Source organism: Olea europaea, unplaced genomic scaffold (assembly GCF_002742605.1).
Source record: "Olea europaea var. sylvestris unplaced genomic scaffold, O_europaea_v1 scaffold402, whole genome shotgun sequence".
Lineage (NCBI taxonomy): Eukaryota > Viridiplantae > Streptophyta > Magnoliopsida > Lamiales > Oleaceae > Olea > Olea europaea.
The window spans coordinates 141,766-164,458 of record NW_019259821.1 but is presented as its reverse complement, the minus strand read 5'-3'; the positions used below and the strand labels follow the sequence as shown (position 1 = coordinate 164,458).

The 22,693-nt window shown below is 35.3% G+C and overlaps 2 protein-coding genes and 1 long non-coding RNA gene across 3 annotated transcripts; 2 read left to right on the top strand and 1 right to left on the bottom strand.

Annotated features, from left to right (window-relative positions):
* Positions 1–456: 456 nt before the first annotated feature.
* LOC111387416 lies at positions 457–2,644 on the bottom strand. Its single transcript, XR_002701398.1, has 2 exons — positions 2,141–2,644; positions 457–716 (listed from the first exon to the last, which is right to left on the bottom strand). It is a non-coding gene; the product is annotated as an uncharacterized LOC111387416 (long non-coding RNA).
* A 1,403-nt stretch (positions 2,645–4,047) lies between these two features.
* Positions 4,048–8,506, top strand: LOC111387410 (catalase isozyme 1-like). The gene is made up of 8 exons (XM_023011963.1): positions 4,048–4,163; positions 4,585–4,681; positions 5,404–5,681; positions 6,206–6,982; positions 7,242–7,331; positions 7,566–7,633; positions 7,734–7,827; positions 8,241–8,506. The coding sequence occupies exons 1-8, from the start codon at positions 4,149–4,151 to the stop codon at positions 8,298–8,300; spliced, it is 1,479 nt and encodes a 492-aa protein (XP_022867731.1). The 5' UTR covers positions 4,048–4,148; the 3' UTR covers positions 8,301–8,506.
* Positions 8,507–18,891: 10,385 nt separating this feature from the next.
* LOC111387419 (phosphatidylinositide phosphatase SAC1-like) lies at positions 18,892–22,693 on the top strand. The gene is made up of 6 exons (XM_023011973.1): positions 18,892–18,980; positions 19,614–19,691; positions 20,312–20,374; positions 20,486–20,579; positions 20,995–21,087; positions 22,165–22,693. Exons 1-6 carry the CDS (start codon positions 18,892–18,894, stop codon positions 22,309–22,311), a joined length of 564 nt encoding a protein of 187 aa, XP_022867741.1. The 3' UTR covers positions 22,312–22,693.

Below are 22,693 nucleotides of genomic sequence, written 5' to 3'. Positions count from 1 at the left end.
AATTCCATTTCTATCCATTTACTCATGTTATTGATGTGGTCACAACTTGCTTCATGCATTTTAAGTTTTTCACCAATATTTTTCCAATCATTTATTCCATCATGTGCCAATTGGGTTCTGATACCATCATTCTTGAATAGCTTACAACAAAAGCAAAATACTTTATTCCAACTTTTTGAATATATCAACCATTTTCTATCATACTTCTCTCCATTAGGTAATTGTCGAACGTAATGTGTAGATGAGAAGTGTCGATTTGCTCCATCTTTCGAAAAAATTAGATCATTTTCTCTTACAAGGCCTTTCATTACAATTAAATCTCTTAAATTCGTATTCATATTTCCCCAATTTGCCGGATCAACGAGGTCAAGAGAAAATGGTTCATTATCTTTGTCGGTAGACACCTCTTCATTGATCACACAATGTCCTTCTTCAATTGTATTATTATTGTTGTCATTCTCATTTAACACTTCTTCAGTAGCTATGTCATCGTTGTGTGTTCGTTTACTATTACCAAAAAACTTATCAAGTGCTCCCTCTTGAGATTTAATCAACTTTTCAATCTTTTCCTTCCTTTTTTCTTTTGGCACATCTAGATTCAAATTTTCTCGTAGACATAATAACAAGTAAAGAGCGATAAAACCCGATTGATGAGTCCCAAAATGAAAGGATTCAGAAATTGGTGGACGCGATGGTGATTGAAGTAGACAATGCGGCTGTAAGATGATATGAAACATAATTAGAGCACTTTTATTCAAAAAATATGGAACATAATTAGAGCAATTTTATCCAAATTAAATTCAAAGAAAAAAAGACATAAGATGATAAGAAAATGAACTAAATAACTAATAAGATGTACTTTCACTTAATCACTTTCATAACCATTACTTGTCTTCAATCACTTGTATTTGCAATAGAAAATTAAAGCAAAATACCACATCATTTTCAAGAGCAATTCTATCAATTCATTATTGAAAAATGACCATTAACACTAAAATTTTCAACCATACATACATATGATGAAGATTATCCAGTCCACACGGAGAGATAGAATCACAGACATCTATCTATAGAGAGGCAACCCACACTAAATTTTGGAAAGTACTTTTCTGTCTATATGTAGTCTACCTTGAGCATGTTTTGGGAATGCTTAAAAGTTATTATGAATATGATGTTTGGCATGATAAGCAACTTAAACCAAAAGCGTTGTTTGTATAAAATTATAAGGCAACTAAACTGGGAGGTTATTAACTTTAGGCTGAAAGTAAATTATTTGGTTTAGCTGTAGATTCTGATGGTAAGTTGTTTAATAATTCAGTCTTGTAGAATTCAATTTTCAGAATGATTTTTCATGCCTGATATGATGGTAATTTATGTACCAAATTTCAGATTTTCAATGGGCATAAAGGAAATGCTGCTGTAATTTTTTCAAGGGATCATTTATTGAATTATGTTTTGGGTGCTATTCAGGGACCTAAGGGAAAGTACATGTTGGTTGTTGCAAAGAATCAAAATCACAAATTGCTCATAGGTTTTTCAAATTCTGGTCCCAATCACTTGTACATCAGTAAATGCTCTGTGTGAATCAATGACAATAGAATCAACATATCACCAAAATTAGAAACCCATTTCCAAAACATTAATAAGTTACTAACAAACCCAAATTAGCACATTGTACCACCTACTTTCTAATAATGAACTATAACTAATAATCTAGCTTCGGGAACATATCAAGAGCAGTACACACAACTTCAATTAAATTGCGAGCATGCTATAAGGCGTGTAGATTGTACACTGTGAATAAGACAATTTGCATAAGCTAACACGTACTCACTATAGATAATAGATTGTCAAAATATCATGAAATACAAATTAAAATCGCATTGCCTAGAAAACTTCCAATCTCATTTATTGATTCACGAAAACTTGAAATTAGTTTTAATAAGTTCAATCTATTCAATGCCATGGTGAAGTCTGGAACGTTGCAACTAATTATGAAACCAAAAATGAGAAATGAGAAATCATTACTCAAAGAGTCAAAGGCAAAGCATAAAAAGCAACTAAGCAAGCAAGGTCGGAATCTCTGATTGGGACTGGAAACCTACAAATTCAAATAATAAAAGTGAAAAAGAGGCTCAACCTATTCTGCCGTCTGTCGATGTTGTCGAAATTTTTGCAGTCGGACTGACTTGTCACCCCTCACTACCGGTAGATGGTAGTTTTAATTTAGGGATTAATTCTACCTTACCTTGTAGTGGAGAAGAGAAGACGAAGAAGATTAAAACGGGAAAAAATAATTTATGGAGAAAAGCGGTTGGTTTTCTTGTGCCAATTTTTTTTTCTTAACAGATGAGCCCCCTACAATTTGAGGCCCAAGGCAGTGGCCTCACTTGTGGTGGAGAAGAGAAGATGAAGAAGATTAAAACGGGAAAAAAATAATTTATGGAGAAAGGCGGTTGATTTTCTTGTGCCAATTTTTTTTTTCCCCTTAACAGATGAGGCCCCCTACAATTTGAGGTCCAAGGCAGTGGCCTCACTTGCCTTGGGCCAAGGCCGACACTAAATCCAAGATGAAATTCAAGATTTCAGTTGGGATTTTGGGGACGATTTCTAGGGTTCCAAGTTGGGGAAGAATTTGTTTTCCTTCTTTGAGGCTTCTTCAAAGAAAACGGGTTTTTATTTGTCATGAGATTTTTGTCCAGTTGGACTAATTTAACATATGTAATGTGCCATGTCAAATTTCCATCCAACACATGGCACATTCCGTTAATTGAAGTTGACAGAGATTAAATGGGTGATGGATGGGTAAGTATTTTAATAGATGGGTGAGCAACAAGTTATACTTTATAGTTCGGTGAGCAAGTAGTAATGTATGCTTGAGTTTGGTGAGCTTTGATTAAATTTACTCAACTTTGGGTGACTGTTTTTAGGTATTATAGTGAAATGGTTCATTCCATAATGTGTTGCTTGTATAAATATTAGATGGCTATACCATGTTAACTATAAGAATTGAGCATCCAATTAAGTACTATTGGTTGATAAAAGTCCAGCAGTTGTTAAAGGACAGAACCATATAAATATTAGATGCCTATACCATGTTAACTATAAGAATTGAGCATCCAATTAAGTACTAGTGGTTGATAAAAGTCCAGCAGTTGTTAAAGGACAGAACCAAGATAAGGTAACAAGGAATTCATACTGTTCTCATAATGCTTCTTACCTTATCAATACCGTATTTTACTACATTCACATAAAATAGTTTGTTGGTCCCACCCATCTCCTTCTACTCATTTCTTAAGTCTCAGCCTCAAATTCTCATTGTCCATTTATTCTCAAATATTCTTGGAAAGCCTAGCCTCAATCACTGTCTTGCTTGTAATTCGAAGTAATTCTTGAATAGAATTGGTCAAAGTTGAACGTATATTGAACGTTATTCTAAAATACTGTATAAGTTAAGCAAAAGTAATATTTGGCACAAGTTTGCTGAAGGATTTGATAAGTATCGGACAAATTAAAAAAAATAAAATTTAACAAAGAAATTTAAGAGAAAAAATTATACTCAAATTGTATTCTCAAAACTCAATTTTTATGATTCAATTTTTTTTGTAATAATGAAATACTATAAATGAACAATCTTTTTATATCATATTTGATACATAAAAATTAATTGTTAATACATAAATTCAAACACCCATTAAAATTTTTAGATACATGAATGTGAATAAATTTATCTATAATAACTCTATATTCATATAATTCAAAATTCGTCAAGTGAAAATTCATTGAATTTATGTTAATGTGAATGTTAATTAATAGAAAATTAATAACACAAATTTCATAAATAACAATAATTATGCAGTATATATTACATATTGAAAAACTAAAAGTAAAGTGTTATTGAAATAAGTGAATTGTAAGGAGGTTAAAATCGTCTAAAAAATATTCTCCATTGATGTATTATTTTAATATATTATAGATTTTAGCTTAATTTTGGTAAAAATAAATAGTTATATAATTGAATGACCACAAACTAGTATTAAACGCCGTGCCATTTCCCTCCTCATCTCTGGACATAAACGTTCATTTCTCTCTCTCTCCCCTCCCCCTGCCTCCCTCCCTCCCTCTAACAGTTTCAACTGTACTGCATAATGGATCCTTACAAGGTATCAAATGTTACTTTTCATGCTCTACCTCATTTTCTTACTAATATCGTGATTGGGCTTGCTGTCGAAATAAAAAACAAGAGTTGATCTTGCTTCACAATTTTGTTTATGGTATCCCTTTTATCAATACTGTTCTTCAGGGAGGAATCTGTTATTATCTGTTAATGAATGAATCCTACTATTTTTCTACATGCATCAAAAAACTTCCTCTTTTGTACGTTCCTATTCGTGATTATGTCCCTTCAAAAATCACCTTTGGGCGGGAGTTTCTCTTTCAACTATCTTATGATTTTTAAGAAAGACTAAACTCCAGAAGATGTGATTTTTCCAGTATTAATGAAATTATGTGTTTGCTGATAAAAGAATTTTGTTGTGTGCGACGATGTTCGTATTTAACTGTTATGTTATCATTTTAATTCAGTACCGTCCATCAAGTGCCTACAATTCTCCATTCTTCACTACAAATTCTGGTGCTCCTGTTTGGAACAACAACTCATCACTTACTGTGGGATCAAGAGGTATGTTATATAGTCATTTTTTATAGGACTTATTTAATTCATTTGATTTCATTCTGATTATGTCTGGGTTGGAACTTCTGGCTTGGTCTTGCTGAGTTTGCAACACTAATTGGATCTTCTAAGCATAAATGTATTCTGTTTCATGGCTTCCTCCTCACACACATTACAGGGAAGCGCTTTCAAGGTTCATGATTATTGGGTTTTAACTTTTCAGAGAATCTCCGTCTATGGATACAACCTTTTACCTCTAGCAATCACTTTGGGAAGTACAGAAGCAACGTTTGTTGGGCTGTAATGCGTTGAATATGGTTATAAGCTGCAAACCCATTACTGATACAAATGTAAATGATGCGGGAAGCATGACTTGAATTTGAAATTGATTTAAGCAGAACTTCTGGATCGTCTATAAGCACAATAGGCCTAAGTTACACTCCTGCTAAATTATAAGTAGGATTTTCAATTGGGTGTTTGGGTTTTTTAAACGAATTAATTTCTTTTTGAGAGCGTCAAAAGATAAAATTTACGAACTTAATTTTTTTATTAATGGTTTATGAAGAATTTCTGATGCACTGTTGCATTTCATAACGTATGCTACTTTCCTCAAATCAGTTTATATACTTATCTGATAAGGAAACTTAACTTTTCTTATTTTCATATAGACTAATTCATATTTGAGCTACTTGATAGTCATCTGAAATCTGCTACTGAAAATTTTTCTACAGGGCCAGTTTTGCTTGAAGATTATCATTTGGTGGAGAAACTTGCCAATTTTGATAGGGAACGCATTCCAGAACGTGTTGTTCACGCTAGAGGAGCTAGTGCCAAAGGGTTTTTTGAGGTGACCCATGATATATCGCATCTTACCTGTGCTGATTTCCTTCGCGCTCCTGGTGTTCAGACCCCTGTCATTGTGAGGTTTTCCACTGTTATACATGAAAGGGGCAGCCCTGAAACTCTTAGGGATCCTCGAGGTTTTGCCGTGAAGTTCTATACCAGAGAGGTATTCAAGTCACCAGTTTTTCTTCTGTCAGTAACTGAGCTTTATTGAAAACATGAATGAAGTTTATCTTTTCACACGAATGGGGAAGAGGTTATTTGTTATGATTCAGCAAATTAGGAGTTTTTCAATTTTCCTCATTAATATATGTGTGTGATACTCATTTTCCAGAGTCTTAAGCATGCCCTTAGCTCACTTGGAATCGTATTGCAGTCCATGGATGAATTTCACCATTACAATTAATCTGCAAAAGTAGGGAGTATTCTAGAAGTGGCCATTTATGAAAACAACCAACACTTAAAGAGAACCTGTACATTTAAATTTATAGTCTCATTTTCAAATTAAAAATCAATAAAACAGTTTTCTGTGATACAGCGATTAATGAGATTTGAGATAACTGCTTGTTGATTGAAGTTTTTCTGCAATACAGTAATTCAATAAGGTTTTCTGTCGTTTACATTAACTGCTTTTATTGATAAAAGTTCAGTTAAATGCTAACCTTTCACAGTTCCGTTCTCCGTTATCAGGGGAATTTTGATATGGTGGGGAACAATTTCCCGGTCTTCTTCATTCGTGATGGTATGAAGTTTCCAGACATGGTTCATGCTTTGAAGCCAAACCCAAAATCCCATATCCAGGAAAATTGGCGAATAGTTGATTTTTTCTCCCACCATCCAGAAAGCTTGCATATGTTCACTTTCCTTTTCGATGATATTGGTATTCCCCAAGATTACAGGCACATGGAAGGTTCTGGTGTGAATACCTATACTTTAATTAGCAAGGCTGGAAAAGCACATTATGTGAAGTTCCACTGGAAACCCACTTGTGGAGTAAAGAGTTTATTGGAGGATGAGGCAATTAAGGTTGGGGGATCAAATCATAGTCATGCCACTCAGGACCTGTATGACTCAATTGCAGCTGGAAACTATCCTGAATGGAAGCTTTTCATCCAGACAATTGATCCTGACCATGAAGATAGATTTAATTTTGACCCACTTGATGTGACCAAGACTTGGCCCGAAAATATAATTCCCTTGCAGCCAGTGGGTCGTTTAGTTTTGAACAAGAACATCGACAATTTCTTCAACGAGAATGAGCAACTGGCTTTCTGTCCTTCTATTGTGGTGCCAGGCATTTACTACTCAGATGATAAGCTACTCCAAACTCGTATCTTTTCCTATTCCGACACCCAGAGGCACCGGCTTGGACCTAATTATCTGCAGCTTCCAGCAAATGCGCCCAAGACTTCTCATCACAACAATCACCATGACGGTTTTATGAATTTTATGCATAGAGATGAGGAGGTTCTCTATCTTCCCTCTCTCCTTCTCTCATTTTCTACTCACACGCGTGCACACAGCGATAAATCTCATAAAACTAAGTTCCCTAATGACTCGAATTTAGAAGCTCGAGTTGTTGTATAAAGTCAACAGCATGACTTTGAGTTTCAGCCACATTTTCACTTTCAGTTTCTCTATGTGTACTTAGTGTAAATATCCCCTTCAACCCAGTTGATTTCGATTGAGTGTTAGTTCTGTATTATCTTATGGAGTTTGGTTTTAGGTTAACTACTTCCCTTCGAGGTATGATCATGTAAGGCACGCAGAGAGATACCCCATTCCTCCTGCAATCTGCACTGGCAAACGGGAGAAGGTATTTTTCTTGTCACTTATATTGAATTAAGGAGGTTGAATAAGAAATTATAATCTAGAGTTGGACAGTTAATGCATAACCAGGTCAATGCCAATTAGGCTATTAAAGTAAAATCTCTTAAGTGGTGCTTTAAGAATTCTTATTTCAGTACCTAGTCCAATTTTGCTGATGTGGTTTCTTGAAATGACTGCTAACTGAATATGGATGTCTAAATTTATACTTTCATGTTCACAGTGTATAATTGAGAAGGAGAACAATTTCAAGCAACCTGGGGAGAGATATCGTTCCTTCGCGCTGGACAGGTTGTATTCTTTGTCCATATCCAATAGACATCCAACTAGGAATTATGTTGGTATTAGTTTATGCCTGCTTAAAAGACTTAAATTTCTTTTTCATTCACAGGCAAGAGCGATTCATCCAACGCTGGGTTGATGCCTTATCTGACCCAAGAGTCACTTATGAGATCCGCAGCATTTGGATTTCATACTGGTCTCAGGTGACTTCTCCTTCCTGCGTAAAATGTGTATTTGATTCTTTATTCAATTTACAGAAATGGGGGAAAATTAAAATATCAATCTTAATTCAGAAATGTAAGAATTTCAGTCTGATATACAGAAAGGGAGGGAGAGAGAGGGATTCAAAAGTTCTTTCATTCAAATTTATCAGTACATCTGTGGTTTTATAGACTGCTATCTTCACCAACATTGTCAACTCTAATTACAGCTTGTTGAGTTAACTAACATCCACATCTTACTCGTAATGTTGGGTCGATGTTGTCACCACGATACTGTAGTCGATGTATGCGTGTTTCCATATACTTGCTGTCCTTTGAAGTACTTTTAGTCAATTTTTTATCATAACTACATTAGACCATGACAGACCAATCTGTGTTTTGATGCATTGGTGCAGGCTGATAAATCTCTGGGACAGAAACTTGCTTCTCGCCTCAACATGAGGCCAAGCATGTGATGATATCTAGGAGGCGACTGGGTGCCGGTATCTATTGAAAAAGGAGTTTCATTTTCTCCTCTAAATAGTTTTCAAGAATGTTATTTTCCGATGTATATTCAAGAAACATAATTGTTTCTTTGATGTAAACCACTGCTAGTGTTTCTACAATAAGAATAGTTGGCGTCATCAGTTCTCACCATATTATTATGCCTATTTTTCGTCAATGTTGATGTAAAGTAGGGTTCTTGTTGTGGTATAATTTGTTTAGGTGTATTCTGCCAGGTACTCAAATTGAGTCTAAATTGTCTAGAGACATGCTTGGTAAGATAGAAATTAAATAAAGATTTTAATTTCTTTAATTCTATTACAATGATGTTGAATTCTATATATCAAACATGTCATGAATATTTTAACTAATTGAGTAAATTCCATTCGTAGATAATTATATTTACACAACCGTTTTTCCCAATCATACCACATATAAATTGCAATAGAAGTCCTCAACTTTTGTTCATTTTTGCATTTTCTTCTCCACAAATTTTTTCATTGCATTCTAGATTATAATGACTATATCTGTCCAAATATTCTGTTAACGTGCTTTTAAACTAGTGGCAAGTATTTTATTGATTTTTATATTTATGATTATATTTTACTTATTTAAAAATACAAGGGTCTTCATGCCTTCCTGGTGGATTATTTGGGTGAAAACTTTCATTATCGACAAAATGTACTAATTCATAGAAGGTTGAAAATAAAAATGAGATGAAAAAGTTGGGGACATAAGTGTAAAAATTAGCAAAAGTTGAGAACCTTCATTACAATAAAAATGTGGTGCAAACAGCAAAAACTGTGGTGTAGATATAATTATTTGACTATTTGAAATCGTTCGAACTGAATTAGAACCAAACCAAAATATCTGGTTTGGTTCAATTCAAATTAAAATTTAACTAGGTTTAGTTGATAAATTCAATCAAAAGTACATTATTCTTTGTTAAAGATTTAGTGTCAATGAGGGTACATAATATCAAGACTTGGGATATGTCTTGATTATTTATCTAATTTATATTCCATGTAAGATTTTACCCTATATGCTCCATAGAGTGATGACTCATTTGAAAATAGGAATCTTGAAATTTGATTGCTCATTGGATCTTTAAAACGATTTGATTTGTTCGTTTATGCTTAATGGGCTCCAATGCTAATGGAATCTTGCAATTCCATCTTACAATGTCAATCATATATATTTATTTCAATACATGATCAATGTAAAATTTTACTCGTAACACATGGATCTACATGAAGATAGTGACAATCAATTTCTAATATATGCCCACGTGACCCCATGCATTTGGACACATGTTAAAGGCTCAGGACAGAGCTCCAAAGACAAGGCGACGTCAGAAGCGTATGTACTCTAAAGTCAAATAAATGGACAATATCTGCCTATCCAAGTCAGAGACAGATCCAGACAGTTTGAACTATGAGGTCAAAAATGAAAATTCATTTTTTTCGAACAACGTATTATTAACGAAAATCTAGATGAGGAACGGCCGGCGGCGGAAGGCTGATAGCGAACTCAACCGGCGAAGTCACGAACAAAAGTCTAGAAAGTCAAAAGAACGAGAATATGGGAGAAAAGGAAAAATCGGTGCTTTCAGGTTTGCACTTTGGGAAAAATTAGTAAATGGATTGGGAATGGGATTATATTTATTTGATATGGATCATATGGATATAGGTGATTAGGATTTGGGCTATTTGAGCATTGGACTAGGGAAATTAATTGGATTGGCTGTTGGCAAATTGGCAATTGCATTTGGGAAAAATTCATATCTAAGGTGTATACTTAACACCATTTCACAATTGAGGTATAAAAAGTATATATTCAAATCTCAGGTGTGTGTGTGTGTGTGTGTGTATATTTTTTTTTCCCTATAATTCCGCCTAGTTTCCATCAATAAAACGTCTCTACCGCTACAAAATCCTCATCAAAAATAAAACATCCAGAGTAATTTCAATCCAGACACTGTAGAACCCTAATTCATCAGGTAATTGTGCATTCGCAAGTCAAATATGAATTGATTGATCTCATCGACATTGATATTTTCGTGTCATAGATTTGGGATTGTCTTGGAGAAATTGACGTTTTTGCATAACAGAAATCAATCCAAGTATTGGTCCGATTATTGCACTCCTTCCTTTTTCGCATTTAGCATCATCAGATAAGATCTGAATTTCTTCTGTACGCAAATTTCCAGTGTCCGTATCTATCGTGATCACATATGTCTCAAATTCAATAATATTGTGCAGTGGGACATGAACAACATGCATGAGATGTGACTTAATTGAGTGTAACCAGTCTTAGACAAGTGTAGCATCGATTGTGGATGTCTGTGACTACTAAAACAAATGTGGTCGATTAAATGTGACTGCTGTGAAAAAAATGTGACCTCCATTTGTTTTCGATTATCTGTAAGACATGTTGTATTTGCACTGATCATACCCGTGTGTGACCTATTCCGATGTTTGACAAAAATATGATCCGATATTTGACCAAAATATGACCACTCGACATAACAGTATTCGTACGCATGTCACATATTTGAACGTGTGAGTGAATTGGAGAAGAGAATGAAACCAATTTTGTTCATGAGATGTGACCTGTGTGTCGCTAAATGTAACCTGTGTTTTTTAGTGTCATATGTGACTTTTTGTTATTGCATAAATTCTTATATAAAACTGTATGTACAATATTAAATTAACCATCGAGAATGTGAGGATTTGAAGTTCAATTTTGCAGAAATGGTGTACTTGCACGTATGTTTGTTGCATGGATCTCAGTCAGCTTTGGCATTGGTAGACCGTGGATGCAGTTATATAAACCTTGTAAACACGATTATGTCAGAGTTCAGCTTAGATCCGACCAAGGTAGCAGTATCATTGAAGTATATACGTAACAACGATTTGCCCGCAATCAGGATAAAAAATGACAGCAACGTGCTTGCATACATTCTACTGAAAGAAGTCGATCGTGATCCAACTAAATACCCATTAATCATTGACATAATTGATGCAGCAATAGAGTACCCGTCTGACATGGTCACAGATAATGTTTATCGTAACAGTGAGCTTTATACGTTGCAGGATGTGGCCAAGAAATCTGCGAAGCATCAAGTAAACATTTAGGTCACATTTGTGACAATGAAGTCACGATTGTTTCTATAGCAGATGCTATTCATGTCGAAGAAGGAAGGATTTTTCGTGATAAGAATATTTTAAAATTGAGCCTATCGTTTTTTGCCATACGAAATATGTTTGAGTTTATGGTTGAACGATCCGACAAGAAAGAATATGTGGTGAGGTATTCTCATGAAGGATGTACTTGGATATGCCGATCGTCGAAATGGGGTAAAACGAATATATTTAAGATTCGAAAGATTGGTAGTCACACATGTGCATCAAATGTGGTGTTGGGGTCACACAGACAAGTATCAGCTGCAGTTGTGTCATCTAGCATCAAGTACAAGTATACACCAATTGGCACCATATACACACCAAAGGACATATGCAGTGATATGCTACATACGTTTGGAGTATATTTGAATTACTCAAAAGCTTGGAGATCCCGTGAACAAACATTGAAGATGATTAGGGATGATCCGACGGAATCATTCGGTAGGATACCAAGCTTTTTCTACATGGTTCGACAAAGAAATCATGGTACGATCACAGAGTTGGAGGTCGATAGTCACAATAGGTTCAAGTACTATTTTATGGCACTCAGTGTATTAATACAGAGGTGGCAACATTGTAGGCCCGTAATTATCGTTGACGGTACTTATTTGAATGGTCATTACAGAGGTACCCTATTCACAGCATGTACACAGGATGCAAATAATGGCATATTTGTTCTTCCTTTTTGAGTAGGGGATAATGAAAACGACAAATCTTGGAGATGGTTTTTGGAGAAACTGAAGAATGCATATGGGCACAGAGAAGGATTGTGTTTTGTATCGGACCGTCATGGCAGTATAAAGAAAGCAATAGAACAGGTGTATCCGGAAAGTTGCCATGGTATCTGTTTTTGGAGAAACTGAAGAATGCATATGGGCACAGAGAAGGATTGTGTTTTGTATCGGACCGTCATGGCAGTATAAAGAAAGCAATAGAACAGGTGTATTCGGAAAGTTGCCATGGTATCTGCTCGTACCATTTGCTGCAGAATCTAAAATCATATTATGAGAAATCAGGGCAAAATATTATACAGGCTTTCAATTTGGCTATTCGGGCTTACACATTAGAAGAATTTGAATACAACATGCAACAACTGGACGCAATGAATGATAAGATTCGTGATTACCTGGTACTGTATTGACTACTGCACTGCATTATCACATGCAGTGAAGTGGTCACATATATCCTTTTATACTAGTCTCATACTACGATATATTTTGGCAGGATGAAGTAGGCCCTGAAAAGTGGTCACGAATACATATGCCAGCAAACAGATACTCTACAATGACATCAAACATTGTAGAATCAGTAAACGCGGTCACAAAGGTAGCTAAGAATTACCCCCCATCGGTCACAAAGGTAGCTAAGAATTACCCCCCATTGTATTTTTGCTGGAGTCATTGCGACAAACAGTACAAAATTGGTTCTATAAACATAGAGATGAAGCGCATGAAACTTTCACGATGTTGACTAGCAAGTTCGAGAACGCCATGAGGAGAATGAGTTCGGAATTAAGTAACTTGAGGGTAATGTTCTTATGTATCCTGAAGTTTGTGTATGTGGACTAAACAGAAATTTGCATGTGATTATATAATAGGTGTCTGTGACATGGAATGTACATATGTGCTTATGTGTCCAAATATTAATTGTATGTGACCACTAATTTACATATGTGATGCTATGTAATTTGTTTGTGGTGATATATAATTTGTATGCTAATGCTAAACCTGTGACTTGAGTATGAAGTCCTGTTACCTGAACATACCATTGTGCACTGAGATATAAATGTCTGGGACATATTCTTTTTTGAGTTTAAACTGACACATAACATTGGTGCTACTACACTCTCACAGGTATCTCCTTCCAACCAAACAGTGTTCTCCGAGAGTGATGAAAGATCCACATTTGTTGTTGACATTGAGCAACGTACATGCACTTGTAGGATGCTGCAGGTCGATCTGATACCTTGTCCACATGCATTGGCTATAATCGCACATACAAAAAGGGATGCATAGTCTTACTGTTCCTATTATTACACAAAGGATGCATATGTAAATTCTTGCGAAAGTTCGGTATATCCTTTTGGAAATCCAGACGAATAGAGAGTGACCGATGAAGTAGAATTCCAAATTGTTTTAGCTCCTGACCAAAAGTGGAGTTCTGGAAGACCTACTGAGAAGAGGAAGAGATCGTCTAGGGAAGGAAAACCAAAAGTAAGATGTGGACGTTGTGGTGCACATGGTCACAACCGCAGGAGATGCTCAAGTTTGGTCCCATTAAGTAAGAACGGTTGATAGGAAGTCAATACATGATAAAGACTTATCAAAGTTAGGTCGCATTTTTGAATTCTTATTAGCATACCAACATGTAGACATGTGTTTCAATTGATCAATTGACAAATGATTAAATAGTAAGGTAATAAATGATAAATGAAGTACATCTGTACTTTTTATTCAGTTTAACATAGAGTTGTGTAAATTTATGATTTTAGATTCCATACACAGCAATATATTTGAATTGTGACCATTAATTCACTTAAAGGCATGAAATGTGACCTAAACGTGGTGGAGAACAAATATATGTCAAGGTCACAGATTCCATAAATAAAATGAACTGTGACCAACTCTTAGCAGGCTATTGTAATTGATATGTGACCTGTTCTTGACATATGCCATGGCAAACAAAAACTGTGACAAAAAACACAACCAAATCAGTGGTCAGGTACGTGACCTGTTATTTACAAATGGCATGGCAGACTACAAATGTGACAAAAATCGAAATCACGTGATCTTGGCATGAAATGTTAAGAGTGCTACATCCGTGATCTGCTAGACATATACTATGTGACTTGTTATTAACATATGTCATGACAAACTGAAACTCCGACCAAAAGCAATACTAAATCTGTGACCTGGTACTGTGACCTAATTTTCGATGTACATTTCAACCTGTGACCTTATCTTTGCATCATATAGTATGAGTGCTAAATCCGTGAGCTGCTATACATATCATATGTGACCTGTTATCGACATATGTCATGTCAAAGTAACTCCCACCAAATGGAATATTAAATCTGTGGCCTGGTACTGTTGATAAGTGAACTGTTATTTATACACGGCATTACAAAAATAAATCTTATACCAAATGTACAACTGTGTATCCAAGCAACAACATATTAACAAATGAAGGTTGGGGCACTCATGTATTGCAAAAGCATATTCACATCCACATGACAGTATTGAGTACAAACACCTCCATTGCTTGAAAGAAATATAAAAGGTTACCAACTGAAGTATAAAACTCATTTACAAATATTTTCATATTTTTCATTCTATTACAAGCATCTCCCCTTTAAAAGCGTGCCTCGCCTTCTTCACGTAAGGTTCTCGGTGTTTGTAGAGTAGTGAGGCGATATCAATTCTACATTTTGCAGCATTGAACTTATGGGGAATAGCACATCTGCCATCACGGAGGATATACAATGCATACAATATCACGAATACCACGCAGTCATGATTGTAAAAGAACACATTACAGTATGTTATGAATTAATTAATTTACAAGTTATACTGCTGTAGTTGGTCACATACTTACCCATCCGTCTGCTGAGGCAGGGTACTATCAATGGTCACCTTCATTTGCTTGCATTTTAGATTCGTTGAAATCGGGGTCTTTTTTCGAAATTCCCAACGCTTTCATAAGAGCAGGCAATACCTTCACATAGGGCTGAATACCTTCCAGCACATTCCAATCACGATAAGTTTTTCCAGCTGAGTTGAACAGCATCAAAGTATGGTTTCTAAATTCTAGCAGAACTAACATCTAGTGAGCTTTGTTCGTGGGCAGGAGTGGCATGAACACATAGTCTACATCGGCCCAAGATGTGCTTAGGGATATCAGGCGACCTGTGACAGCCTTAATCAAGCTACTCTCCGACAATAGAACTTGAGGGTCTTTTTGGAAAGTGGGAAATATATCTTTTATTTTGTACTGGAACCACGAGTGTGTCGTTGTAGCTCTAAACTTTACTTTCCCAAATTTTGCTATCTGGCGAATATAGTAGAAGCATGTATCCATGTGCTGTTTGAACATGAAAGACACAGTTAGGTACAACATTAAAAAGTTATGACTCTATGACAGTGGGTTGCTCAGCAGTATGTGCATAGTATTGTATGAGGTTCTTAATGTTGTGTAACTGGTTAACAAGGAAATGTGTAGTGAACAGATACATAAGCGTTACCATACTGAATGCTTAAAGACGTTTCAACATCTATCAGCTGGTGGAACCATATCTTGTGACTGACAGGGTATAAGCCGATACTAAAGGCTGGTTTGATTTGGTCATCGTGCTCATTAAACTTTTTCTTGTTGCCAAAAGTTGACTGTCAAGATACTGTGACTGTGTGACCAGTGTATTTGAAAATATAAGAAAAATGTACATGCCTGTTTTTGAGTTTATACCCTCTCTGAAATCAACCCAAGAATGTTGATTTATCAGCTTCTTCAACAAGATCTTTATAATTTTCAAATACAATAAAATTACCATCATGCCGCAGTACCTTTCCTTCCCCGACAATAATGGAGATCGCAGTATCCTCGCAGGCCTTGAAGCCCGCTTAACTGGTAATTTAGAAGCCGGTTAAGTAGTTGGTGATCCCTGTGACTTATAAAAGGTCACATTTAGTTTGCATAAATTCGATGTACACATTGTGTGAATAACATATTACACTAAAAAAAAATTTGAATACCTCTTCATCAACATTTGGAGATGCTGTGATCACATCAGATATGACAGCATCTACCTGCTTTTGAATTTCTGTAGACTCCAAATCATCTGGTTGTGTGTATCCGATACCCAGGTCAAATAATGGGAGCTCAAGACTACTTGGAAAGGCAACATCTTCAGTTGAGTCGACCTTCACCTTCCCTTTCCTGTCGACAACAGGTTACAGTTTTTTCACCTGTATGTGAGATTGGAGAATTTGAGACATAAAATCTGTAACTATGTTCAGTGATAGATAGATTGAACATATCATGTACCTACCTCGTCGATCTTTTCGAATCCTTCAACGGCAGCTTCCGTGTCTTCATGCTCGTTAACTGGACAACATTTCCTATCATTAAATCGCCTTAATATATCATCCATGGAGCTTGAGATCATTGTAGTCACGGATTCAGACAGGAATTGCATGTTCGTCCTAATCTCGATCATGTCATGTTTTAACTGTCCTTGCATTAGGATGATTTCAGACATCTTTTTTGCCTGATCAGAGTTGAGGCTCGACATCTGTGACTTGATGGTGTCCATCTCCACGGTTAATGCTTTATTCTATGACTTAAGTTCTGAAATTTGCACATTCAAATTGTGAAGCACCTGTAAACATGATTAAGATAAATAGTTACATGTGACCTTCAAAAAGATGCCTGTGACCATGAAAATTGAACTATGACCAGTACTAAGTGAACTATGACTAGTACTAAGTGAACTGTAACCACAATTTGAAAACATTTGAACAGAAATAAAAATAATCTTACAGCACTCCCTTGAATCCCATGATGTTCTTCATTTGGAGAATGTTGGGGACCTGAAGGGCCTTCTTCAGCACGGGGTGTTTCTTGATGGGATATCCCCTCACATCATCGTGGAGGATCCACAAAATCGTCATCATCATCTGTAATGTGAGCCTTTCTAACACCAGTGTCCGTTACCAAAAGCACTGACTCCTCACTCATGTGTGAAGGATCAACAGACTTTCCCTTCTTGCTTTCCTTTCGACGGCTGCCCCGAGAAAACTCTGGTTAAATTGTTTTGTTATGCTGCATGCCATCCATGTATGGCATTGCCATTTTAGCTTCAGTAGGCACCAGGTCACATATTTCAATCTGCATTGCATTACAGTAAAAGATTATAGAACCAATAAGTTTACCATATCTTCCACTATCAGCAGAATATGGATTACTGAAACATTACATTAGGCTTGTTGAAGCAGCCCAGCTCCTCCAACTTAGATGCAGAAGGTTGCTCGTTTGCATTCCAATTTTTGATTCAAAGGTGCGTCCTCGATCATGTTAAGTTGTATTCTTTATTTTGTTACAAGTTTCTAAGTGCAGTTACCCTATCCCTACCCTCCTTCTGATTTGCTTACTCTTTGCTGTTGTTAAATGCTGCTATGGATATTGTTTGGTTTAATCTCTTTATTAGCGCTTAACCTCTTTGGTATCCATCATATATTAATCTTGTCTACTTATCCCTTATGATTTTGAAAATTTAGCTTTTAGCCTATTAATTTTTGAAATTACAACTCAGTTCATAGTTTATTATGAGATGAGAGGGATATAAAATATCTTGTGGAATCTAAAGAAGTTAATAGTGTTCTTTACTCAATTTAGTGTAATAATAAGGTGGAAGGTTAGCTTATTATGACTTCAAAATTGATTGCAATTTTTTTTTCTTATAGGGACTTTTGAGCATACATATTATATAGATAAGAACTATGCTGGACAGATAGGGCCTACGCGTAGGCCCTGTCCGTCCAGGGCGCCTATGGGCTGCCACCCCCTCCAATAGAATAGGCACCCTGTTTGGAAAGGCCTACATGGCCCTGTCCAAGAAGATTTATTGTATGGATAAATCATATCTGAGGGATGATAGTGGAATATAGGTTACCATACTTCTGATTTCTTGGACTAAGGAACATTGAAGTACAGAATTTTTGGAATCTTCAAGGGATCAAATGTTAAAACTCTTATTATGAGTTTGACTATTGATTTATTTACTTCCCTGTAGTTAACTTTCTATCAAATTGTCTACCTGAGTTTCTTGCATTTAGGTTTATAAATTAAGCTGGCCTTAGCATGGAATATAGGGGCACTTACCCTTAGCGCTAGCAGTTGTGATGATTAGTAGGAGATAACAGAACAATCGATGTTTCGAAGACCAAACAAAGACAACAGAGCAGATAAGAGAATTATTTTACTTGATTTTGTATACTTGATTTAATGCAGAGGCAAAAAATCCTGTCATAGGGTTGCCTAATTTCACGTTGTTCCTTTTATGCTTAAAGTAATTGTATACCTCCCGTGTACTCTTTTTTAAGGAATAAAATTCTCTGATTACCGATCAAAAAGTAGGAAATAACATAGTTTGCATATAAGATGCCAAATGGGTAGGAGAAAATACGATAAAATAAGGGAACATAAAATATAAACTTTGGTATACGAGCAAGGAAACGAATAGAATGGGGTAGAGTATTCATTGAACTCGGTGTAAAACGTGTCGGGGATATGATAATAATATAAGTTAGCTTCTTTTGGAGAAGAGCCGGATAGTATGCTCCACAAATAGAATTAGACAAGGGAACAATGATTTTTGGCAGATATGTATGGCTCAACTCAGGAAATCTCTAGTCAGAATAAGATCATTATCAGGGGGGATCGTATGGGGAAACATAATTCAGGGTACAAAAGGTAAATGGATATTTTGGCTATGGGGATCAAAACGAAGAATGTAATTTATGATTTGGTATCAGTAAATATTTGCTTCAAAAAGAGACCCCACCATATAACTTGTAGAAATGAACAGAAGTTTAGTTTGACTAGATTTCATCCTTACTATGAGGGTAGATAGGTCTTTGTCTAAGGATATTAATTAATTCCTAATATGAGCTTAACTGCGAAATAAAAGTTGCTGGTGCTTGTTATTACTTATTAATAAATGGGAATATATGCAGTGAACACGCTGGATGAAAAACAAGTTAAATTTAAGGATAGAGTTCCAGAGGAATGAAAACTGAATAGAGAAAGAGATATTAGTTTGATGTGTAAGATGGCTAGTTTAACATAGAGAAGAAGGTAGTAGGAGAATATCCAGGTAGAAAACTACCTAGTAAGGAAACATGGTGGTGGAATGAAATAAGTCCTTATGGAAATTAAGACTAAAAGAGAATGACATGGAAAATTAACAAACAAAAGTCTTTTTTAAGTAAAACTACAGAAACTTGAACAAAATATAGAAAATGTGGAGGCAGCATTCCAATTTTCTTTAGCCATCTTGAGGTAAATATACCTCTTCCCAATTTCTGGCTTAATTGAGTGGATCAGCCACTACATAATCATTGAATTATTCATATCCCAGCTCTTGAAATTGGGATCATTTAACTTCACAGGAGGGTCTGGGAGGTATGCTAATCCCACCTACCTTTGACTGTTAAAGTGGCTGATTGGGACCTTCAAGATAATTAGTCCTGTTTAGCTTTGTTCAGTAAGATGGAGATTCGATCAGATTTGATTTGTTTGATGAAGTTGTCAGAAAAAATAGTGACAAAGGCTGAATGGTCCTAGCAATGAAGTCCAGGTTAAGAGTCATAAGGTTCAACACCAAGTTAAACCACCTTTTTTTAAAAGCTTAAAAATTTATTTACTTAATATATCTTCAACAATTTTCCTTCCACATCAAGTGTGATATTAAAAGATGCCTGTGTTATTTGTCCACCTATTATTCTTATTTGTTGAAGACAACACATGATATACATGTTACCTTCTCTAACAGTTTAAACTTTTAAATCAAATGGTGGTTCAACATGGCATCGAACTTTCTAAAAGCTTAAGCTTTTAATTCAAGTGGTTTAACATTCCTTATTACTTGAATTAATGCTTTATATATCAAACACTATTTGCTAAAACTATGATGTAAGATCTGCACTATTTGCTAAGATTATGATGTGAGATCTGCGTTTATGCAATGTTTTAATATTTTTTTTATTTGTTTTTGGTTTGAAATTTGTTTGCTTCAATAACAGGTTTGAAATTTATATGACTTTGTATATTTGGTTTAATGCTGCGTCCATTAATCACATAGAAGGGTTGCCAAATTTTATGTCGTTTCTTTCTTTTTTAAATTGATAATACACCTTCCATGTATTATCTATTAATTAATAAAATTACTTGATTACTTATCAAAATAAAAATAACAGGTATGGCAAGAGGACTGTCCAAGGAATTCTAAACGATGGCTATAATGCTCTCATGCGGTACTACTTAGACAACTTCCGTGATGGTACAAAGCAGGTTCATATGCTCACCTTTTTCATATATAGGGTTTTACTGAATAGAAGATTCCATAAAGTTGCACCAAATTCTTCCACTCTGTATATAATAGCTTCTTGAAGTTGCTTTTGTCATCTGGCAGTCGGCGGTGACTGCTAACTGGCATGCATCAGTTTGCTTGTTACAGTGTTTCTCTTATTTCCTGAATTCCTATCTGAATATGTGTGAGAGAACTTATATCTGAGTATTCAGTAACTTTTGTCTCCTTGATTTATGTAACATATTTTCTGTCAAATGCATAACATTTGGCTTGACATTTATTATCAGTTACAATCAATTTAATATGTACACCTAATCATAGTACAATCTCATTGTTATATTATTTTTGTATCCTAATAAAATGCTGACATTTTTTCCTTCTTCCAAAAACCTGAAGGATGCAATGGATCTAGTGCAAGGACATTACATTCTCTCTGTCTCCAGAAGCACGACTCCTACATCGCAGGAAAGAGGCATTGAGGTAATAGCTGTGAGTAAAATCTTCTTGTGGATATCTTATTTAGAGCTTACTCTGCCTGTTTCAAGCCTGGAAATGAGAAATTTATACAAACTGGGAAACTCTGAGTTAAGAAATATTTATGCATACTGAATCTACTATTTGAATTTGGTACTTATGTATAGTGATGATCACCTTTCTAACTCTCGCTTTGACCGAGATATGTTTACATCATTTTTCAGCAATACTGGAAAAAAGTCACCTTTATTGACCAATTTGTATGCATTGCTACCATAACAAGATTGTCTTATCTCTCACAAAGATTCAAGAAGAAGTAAAATTGAATTAGCACAGTTATATTTGAAATTTACCGTGTAGCTACTGTTGAATTTGGAAGGTCATAGCATGGACAATTATCTGTGTGATTTGACATCTGCAGAATTGAACCAACTATTTTACAAATAAGTCATGGACTCATGGCTACTCTTATAACCTTAGAAGATAGGATAGATGTATAATGCAACTGAAGGAGTCTTAAATCTCTTTAAACTGCACTGCTGAACTTATTAGAACTAACACCCATTTTAATAGATGTGTTCCTGAACTACTAGAGAAGGGAGGTATTAATTTATTTGTAAAATTTCTTAATCTACAACAGAGATTAAATTCAAGGTGACAGTGACTAAGAATTTGATCTTCTGAATTCTGATGTTTGATTTGCATTTTTGTGTCATTACATGCTGCAGACATCTAGAATAATATAAAAATTGCATTCTTAGTCTGCCCGTAATTGTAGTTATCCCTTACCGTAGTTAATATTACCTTGGTAGTGGGAAGCTGTCTTGGATGACGTGTGTACCTTTTACATGCCCTCTTTATATGCTTGGTCATCCAGGTTTATAGTGTCTCAAGTCCGACTACCGTGATCATTTTTCCCCCCATTAAATTTGTTATACTTCATTTTTCCTCAACTAAGAATTGAAGTTCATAAACGTGAAATTTTTTTCATTTTATAGTGAAGATTCATTAACCTGCATTGAAATTATGATGCATGGTCTGCTATAGTTTTTGACCAGACTGTTACATCTTTTTTTTTTTATTATCTTGCAGTCCTTTCCACTGGCCTTGTTACTGATTCTGACTGGGTTCTTCTTTGCAACTGTGTCTTTAGGACGAGGTAAGATAGCACTTACTATAATAGTTTCTTATAATTTTCATTTGGTCCTTACAGTTTGTTGTACCTGTTTGTGTTGTTAATTCCCTTTCTTTGTTTTGGTTTAATCAATGTACTGATTGTTTGAAGCTCTGGGTTCTGGACTAGATGGCCCTTCCAAAGTCGAGAATTAAGAGAGAATTGTCCTTTGGAATAATATTCCAAATTATATAAGATAATAAGAATATTCTATACCATGGTTTGAATTAAACTAAGTCAGATATAGTTAAGGAAAATTGTGAAAATAGACAGCACACAAATGCACAAGAGAGACGCTCATACTTTAAGCTTGTAACTTCTGCGAAATGCCAAGTACCTAATGAAGATTCAATTGCTCACAAAACTTCAAATATGTGGGAAGACTCAATTGATTGTCTATAGATAATGATAAAATAGTATACTTGCCCTTAGTTTCTGGTAAGGGTG